Source organism: Camelina sativa, chromosome 11 (assembly GCF_000633955.1).
Source record: "Camelina sativa cultivar DH55 chromosome 11, Cs, whole genome shotgun sequence".
Classification (NCBI taxonomy): Eukaryota; Viridiplantae; Streptophyta; class Magnoliopsida; order Brassicales; family Brassicaceae; genus Camelina; species Camelina sativa.
In genome coordinates, this window is record NC_025695.1 from 37,598,407 (window position 1) to 37,603,079 (window position 4,673).

Genomic DNA, 4,673 nt, shown 5'->3' on the forward strand with positions numbered 1-4,673 from the left:
GGGGGGGGGGGGGGGATCATCGGCGGATTACGAAACAATGATGTTAACATCGGACATTAAGCTATTGAAGAGGGCGTGGCGTAACGAGAAAGCGGCGCCGGGGATACTTCAGTACGAAGGAGCTCTTGTTGAAAGAGCCAAAGAGCAGAACGAGTTAGTGGTAAAAATCTCTAAATCCCTAACTGATTTGTTTGTGTTGGGTTTTTTTTTTTGTTTTGTTGAGTTTTGAAATGTTTGTGAATGACCTCTAAATCAGAATATATATATTGGAAATGTTGAGTTTTGAAATGTTTGTAATATCCTTTGGTGGTGTCTCTTAATCAGATGGATTTGGACAGAACCCAATTTCTACACAGAACTTATCTCAGGGTTAGGCTTCTCTCAAGGTGTGTGTTGTGTTGCCACCCTATCTTCTACTTCCACGAGTTTCATATTAGAAGTTGTGTCTGAGTTTATCAACGTTTGTTCTAAACGTTATATGTAGTACAAATGTGTTCTCAGCGATATTTGTAACAAATTGTTGCTATTATAGACTTTGCTTATATGTCATTCTCCAATGGTTTTCATTTGACTGTTGTAGATAGAGAAGTTTTTGTTCCACAACCTCAAGTCAGAAGAAGCTGAAAGACGGCTTCCTGAGCAAGACAAGGTGTTTGCTACAAGGTTATTCTTACATATAAGCAAGGTTTGCATATTCTTACATAAGAAGTTTATATTTTCCATTTATTAGGAATGTAAACTTTTGGAAATCTGTATTTACTACTTTGGACAGAGTACCACATCGGGAAAATACATCTCAGTTGATATGTTTTGTTTTGGTATAAGATACAGAGGCAGTTGTTGAAAGAAAGTTATCTTTGCGCTTGGGGCAATGATGCAGCTGATGAGGTTGAAAACTATTTCCAAACCCCTTCATAGGTGTAAAAGCCTTTGAGAATATCTGGAAGGGCTTCTTTCGGTGTACTGCCCTACAATTTTCAGTTTAAATTTTGTTTTCTCAACTCATGGCATTGTTTCTTTGTCTGACCTCTTTCTATACGGAAGGCTAAGGGCTCGAGAATTTTCTAGAAGGGATCCCTTGTGTCAAAAGGTGTAGCCCTCTAATAAGGGATATGAATAAATGGTCTTTCGCTTAAAACACTGGTGTTACGTTGTCTTCTACAAACTCGAATCGAACCTTGTTATGCAAACGAGACTCAAAAAGTGCTAGAGGTCAGGTAAACTGAGAAAGAAAAACAAAAGTTGCGGAAGCCATTGATTACAAGTCCTTGGCAACATGATTATTTGGTTATTATAGCACATTTTATGTCACGACAAGGTTTTCTATCAAATGATCAAGCTATTTGCAAGTTACAACTTATGCTGTGGATAATAAAAAATCAATGTATATATGTTTCAAGAACTTGGTTTTTTAACTTTTTATGCAATAGCTTCGATACAGAAGAAAGCAAGGAGAATAGGACAAAGAAAAACCAATTAATATCCATATAGTCATGGATACAATAAATTGATATACATTTAAGAGTTGGGGAATGAAGAGTATACAAAGTTTTGATGGATATACATATAGAGTCTTACTTATTTAAGAAAACAGAATGGTATATCACAAAAGAATGACGTTTTATTCCTCTCATTAGTGTTGTTCAGTAGAAGTAGGTTTAGCCTTGGGCTTCTTGACGATCATCACGGAGCAATGTGCGTGATGAGCTAAATAGTCACTTACGCTCCCCAAAAACACCCTCTTGACAGCTCCATAGCCATGGCTACCAAGGACAAGAACACACGCATGATGTCTCTCCACGGCTTCCAACATTATATTCCTCGGATCTCCTTCAATCACTTCCGAAGACGCGATCTCAACGGATTTAGCCGAGCATACTTCGGCGCACTTCTTCTTAACCAGTTCAGCAGTCTTGTTCAAATCTTGTAGGGCTGGGCAAAATAACCGATAACCAAATAACCGACCGAAACCGAACCGAAAAAAACCAAACCGAACCGAACCGAAATTCTTCAAATACCCGAATGGTTAGTAAAAATCTATATCCAAACTAACCGAAACCGAACCGAACCGAACCGACAATTAAATGGTTAACCGAAATATCCGAAAACCTAGAAGATATCAAATATTATATACTTAATATTATGCAAAACTATAAAATAAACTTAAAATATAAATTATTTCTAGATTCAAAACAATTAAATATTTTAAATAATCAATATATGTAAATGTTATTATTTTGAATTTACAAAGTTAAATACTATTTTGTAAAATTGAATCCATATTTTTCCCTTTTTTGTATTTTTGTTATTGTATATTTGGTTAATTTTGGTTATATTCGGTTAGTTTTGGTTATATTTGGTTTATTTGGTTAATGTTAATATAATTTATGTTAGTTATGGTTATTTATTTAAATAACCAAACCGAAACCGAACCGAAAGAAACCGAACCGAACCGAACCGAAATTTCAAAAATATCCAAATGGTTACTATATTACTATATCCAAAATAACCGAAACCGAATACAACCGAACCGAAACCGAATGGTTAACCGAATGCCCAGGCCTAAAATCTTGTTTCACCATTGGTATTATATGTACCGTTTCGGGACCAGCAACCCCGAGGAAGGAGGTCGCTGTTGGTCGGGCGTGAACAACGACAAGTTTGAATTGTGGGTTGGCCTTGAAAGGTATGAAGAAGAGATCGAGAGCCGTCTCGAGTGCATGGTAACTATGTGCTGAATCATCTACTCCTACGACCACCACACGCTGATCACTTCCACTAGCCATTTTCTTGATTTGCTTTGTGATTGTAGAGTTGAGGAAACATACGTAGTGATATCTATTTAAATGAGAAGTGAGCGGGTATGAGTTGAGTGGTCGAGCGCTGTTGCTGGGACCGATACTAACGGGAAGCCTCTTGTTCCAACTAAAACGCGTCTGTTTAAATACTTAACTTCAAGTTGATAACGAGTTTGACCAAATGACCAAGGTGTTTTTTTGTTTTTGTTTGGGGTTTCGTTTGCTATGTGTTTGTTTTTACATGAATAAAAGCGAGAGCTTAATACAACCTAAATAAATTAATCAATATTTCATCCGTTCCATTTAAAATCTTATTTTTAACATCAAATAATAAAAAAGTTTCTTAAATCCCTATTATAGTAAAAGAGAAGTACAACTTACACAACGGACAAAAATGCCCCTCACGTCTACAACTAGCAACATCAGTGAGAAGGACAAAAGTGACTTTAGTGTTAGTTCAATCGGATTTTATTAAAAAACAAACCCGAAATTTCAAAATCGGATATACTTGACAAAGGTTGGGCTTTATCTGGTTCCATAGACTTTTATGGGCTCCAAACATCTATAAAGAACATAAAAAACATGTAACAACGACATTAGTTGGATTTCCATATAATAATTTACCTCTATATCACGAATAATTACCCTGAAATTTCGCAAAAAAAACTTATATAAAAGATAGCAATCATAACAGTTTCGTAGATTCCCTAATTCAAATTATGTAAGTAATCTACAATTAATTGCAATAATCTTTACAATATCAATCTCATTATAATTTATAATTACCCTTAAAATCGCAAAAACAAAGCCATTCATTACGCTAAACAATCTCTTCAATATACTAAAAAGATTACCCTTAAAAGGTATCACAAAAACAAAGCCACTCATTACGCTAAACAATCTCTTCAATATACTAAAAAGATATCAATCTCGGTTGCAAATTTGAAAGCTATCCATAACTGTTTTTTATATTCCCTAATTCGAATAATAGAGAGAAAACTATAATTAACACCTATAAACAATAGCTTGACTCACGGTAATTGGATATTTGATGAATATCCCCTAAACTATAGGAACAATATTTTACCTAATTGTTCATAAGTAATACTTTCCTATAAATATAACTGTAGTATCAAAAGGTCCAATACACCATACCTTTAAGCTTCATTCCTCTCTCTTATAGCAGACTTTCTCCAATGGCTGCCAAAATCACTCCTATCACAGATTTGTTAACAATCAAACCATTCAAAACAAAATTCAAGTGAAAATCATTCATTCTTGGTAGCAATATACCGTCTTCTCCGGAGAGACTATCGAAATGGTTTTAGCAGATATTTCTGTAAGTTTTCTCTACTCTACTGCCATTGTTTCATTTGAACTATATTTAGCTGTTTATTTTTTTGAAATTTACTACTATTTAAAAAAAAAACTAGGGTACCCTCATTCATGCAATGGTAAAGAAATCACAGTTTGGAAAATTCCAGAATCGGATAATCACTGGAAACTGGGTAATCATTGAAACTTTTTCATTGACTAAATCATTTGGAAAATTCAGAGTGACGAACCATGTTTACCGTATGACTCTGATCAACACGACCTCCATCGCGCCATGTCCGTGTTGTTTGATGACATCTTCCTGAAACTAGTAGATTTTGCAAACGTTAGTGACGAAGCTGGTTTGAATGAGAACATTTTAGTTGGTAAGTCTGTTTCTTATTCAAATACTTATATAGGGATTTCATTGTAATACTATAATATGAATTTTTATGAACATTGTGGTTTTACAGATATAGTTGGTCAAGTTGTCAATGTCGCCGAGCTGAAGATCTACCAAGTTGACAACAAGGACAAACAGAAAGTTGTTTTCGAACTTAG

At 34.9% G+C, this 4,673-nt stretch overlaps 2 protein-coding genes and 1 long non-coding RNA gene across 6 annotated transcripts; 1 reads left to right on the top strand and 2 right to left on the bottom strand.

Moving 5' to 3' along the window:
- On the top strand, positions 11-1,138 carry LOC104725406. 4 transcript variants are annotated; one of them, XR_757905.2, is made up of 4 exons: positions 11-160; positions 325-386; positions 581-685; positions 832-1,138. XR_757905.2 is itself a non-coding variant. In XM_010444070.2 (3 exons), exons 1-3 carry the CDS (start codon positions 38-40, stop codon positions 916-918), a joined length of 321 nt encoding a protein of 106 aa, XP_010442372.1. In that variant the 5' UTR covers positions 11-37; the 3' UTR covers positions 919-1,138. The 4 variants fall into 4 exon arrangements, 2 of the variants coding, with proteins under 2 accessions (XP_010442372.1, XP_010442373.1); XR_757906.2 differs by having other exon boundaries at positions 585-685; XM_010444070.2 differs by lacking the exon at positions 325-386 and having other exon boundaries at positions 826-1,138.
- LOC104728729 (universal stress protein PHOS34-like) lies at positions 1,634-2,803 on the bottom strand. The gene is made up of 2 exons (XM_019232062.1): positions 2,550-2,803; positions 1,634-1,912 (listed from the first exon to the last, which is right to left on the bottom strand). The coding sequence occupies exons 1-2, from the start codon at positions 2,784-2,786 to the stop codon at positions 1,634-1,636; spliced, it is 516 nt and encodes a 171-aa protein (XP_019087607.1). The 5' UTR covers positions 2,787-2,803.
- On the bottom strand, positions 3,154-4,435 carry LOC104725408. The gene is made up of 3 exons (XR_002034149.1): positions 4,364-4,435; positions 3,954-4,013; positions 3,154-3,360 (listed from the first exon to the last, which is right to left on the bottom strand). It is a non-coding gene; the product is annotated as an uncharacterized LOC104725408 (long non-coding RNA).

Coding starts and splice junctions, on each gene's coding strand:
- LOC104725406 (XM_010444070.2), top strand. CDS start 38: ATGATGTTAACATCGGACATTAAGCTATTGAAGAGGGCGTGGCGTAAC. Junction 161..580: donor AAGAGCAGAACGAGTTAGTG/GTAAAAATCTCT, acceptor TGACTGTTGTAG/ATAGAGAAGTTTTTGTTCCA. Junction 686..825: donor TATTCTTACATATAAGCAAG/GTTTGCATATTC, acceptor TTTTGGTATAAG/ATACAGAGGCAGTTGTTGAA.
- LOC104728729 (XM_019232062.1), bottom strand. CDS start 2,786: ATGGCTAGTGGAAGTGATCAGCGTGTGGTGGTCGTAGGAGTAGATGAT. Junction 1,913..2,549: donor ATTTTAGGCCTGGGCATTCG/GTTAACCATTCG, acceptor GATTTGAACAAG/ACTGCTGAACTGGTTAAGAA.